The 1436-nt window shown below is 42.1% G+C and overlaps 1 protein-coding gene across 1 annotated transcript in view; it reads left to right on the forward strand.

The window, feature by feature from the left end:
* Positions 1–286: 286 nt before the first annotated feature.
* LOC106537261 (ELAV-like protein 1) overlaps positions 287–1436 on the forward strand; it is a gene marked incomplete at its 5' end in the record, with an annotated part of 14378 nt that continues 13228 nt past the window's right edge. The window contains 2 exon segments of the mRNA XM_014034648.1: positions 287–358; positions 544–712. Coding sequence (XP_013890102.1) covers positions 287–358; positions 544–712 — 241 coding nt within the window.

Consider the following 1436-nt stretch of genomic DNA (forward strand, 5'->3'; position numbering starts at 1 on the left):
GCCCGGCGGTCCGCCTTTTGTCACGACCCCCTCCCCAAATGGCAGTCGGGGAACAGGATGGGAATAAAGACCCTGACACCCACACCCCCACCCCCAGATGTACTGTTGGTGCGTGTTGTTCTATAGAGTAATTAAAAAAAGGAAAGAAGAAGAGGCAGAGGCCGGCGTGGTGCCAGTTTCCCCTCCACCACTTCTCCAAAACCCTAAGTGGAGGAACTCAAGCTTCCTGATTGGTTTGTTCTTTATCTTGATAAACACACTGAGTCTCTGTGTTTGTGTGTTTTAGGTGTGTGAGGTCCAACCATCTCAGAGTGACATCAGAGACTCCCAACTCACCTCCACAGGAGCTGCTGCAAAGGTGACTTCTGATTGGCTCTTTCATTTTACCACACTTATTCAGACCCAAGAAAATAACTTCGTTTTACCACAAATGTCAATATTTCTGTAGTTTTTTTCTAAAAGCCATGTTTTTCAGATGTGACTCTGTCGTGGAGGTCATGTGACATGTAGTCGATGATGTAATGAATGATGTCATGTCCTCAGGAACTGTACGATAACGGGTTCACGGAGGAGATGATGGAGGACGAAGACTCCCGAACCAACCTGATCGTGAACTACCTTCCTCAGAGCATGAGTCAGGACGAGCTGAGGAGTCTGTTCAGCAGCGTCGGAGAAGTGGAGTCGGCCAAATTGATCCGGGACAAAGTAGCAGGTACTTCAAGCTGTTCTACTGTAGTTCTACTGTAGTACTACTGTGGTACTAAAGCTGCAATGCAGCTGAGTATTTCCTGTTTTTTTACAGTTTCATGTTTCTGCACTGCTGCAGTACCACCTTGTGCTTTAATCTTTGTAAAAATGACATTTCAGTATGTTTTAATGTTTTCCATTAGATCCACAGGTTGATCTGATTACTGTGGTACTCCTGTAAATTATATTCAGATGTGTACTTCATGGTGCAGTGTAATGTTTCAGCTGCAGGATAAAGGTCAGAACTTTTCATCCTCTCATTGAGAGCATGAGCGTCAGATTCATTTAGGTCTTTAATGATTTATTTCTACTGTTTCTTTTTCTGGGGTTGAATGATAAAACAACCAAACTTTACAATGTGTCCAAATAACTGGATCTTTAAATCTGTCTTAGGGAACATTTGTTTTGTCCATGTGAACAGCTGCAGGTTTCAGTTCAGCTTCAACATTTGGCTTTTGGGGTGGGAGCAAGGAGGTCCTATAGAACAGCTGGAGCTCAGAAACCAGGTGAGCGTGTGATCGGCAGGTGAAGCTAACGGCTAACGCTAAACAGTCAAGAGTCTGGATTTATCATTAAAAAGGACTGACGATGTAGAAATCATAAAAACTATTAATAATAATATTAACCCAATTATTATTAACATTTTACAGTTTATACAATCTATCTAATGTTTTAAATAATGTCAGAAA

Source organism: Austrofundulus limnaeus, unplaced genomic scaffold, assembly GCF_001266775.1.
Source record: "Austrofundulus limnaeus strain Quisiro unplaced genomic scaffold, Austrofundulus_limnaeus-1.0 Scaffold2215, whole genome shotgun sequence".
Lineage (NCBI taxonomy): Eukaryota > Metazoa > Chordata > Actinopteri > Cyprinodontiformes > Rivulidae > Austrofundulus > Austrofundulus limnaeus.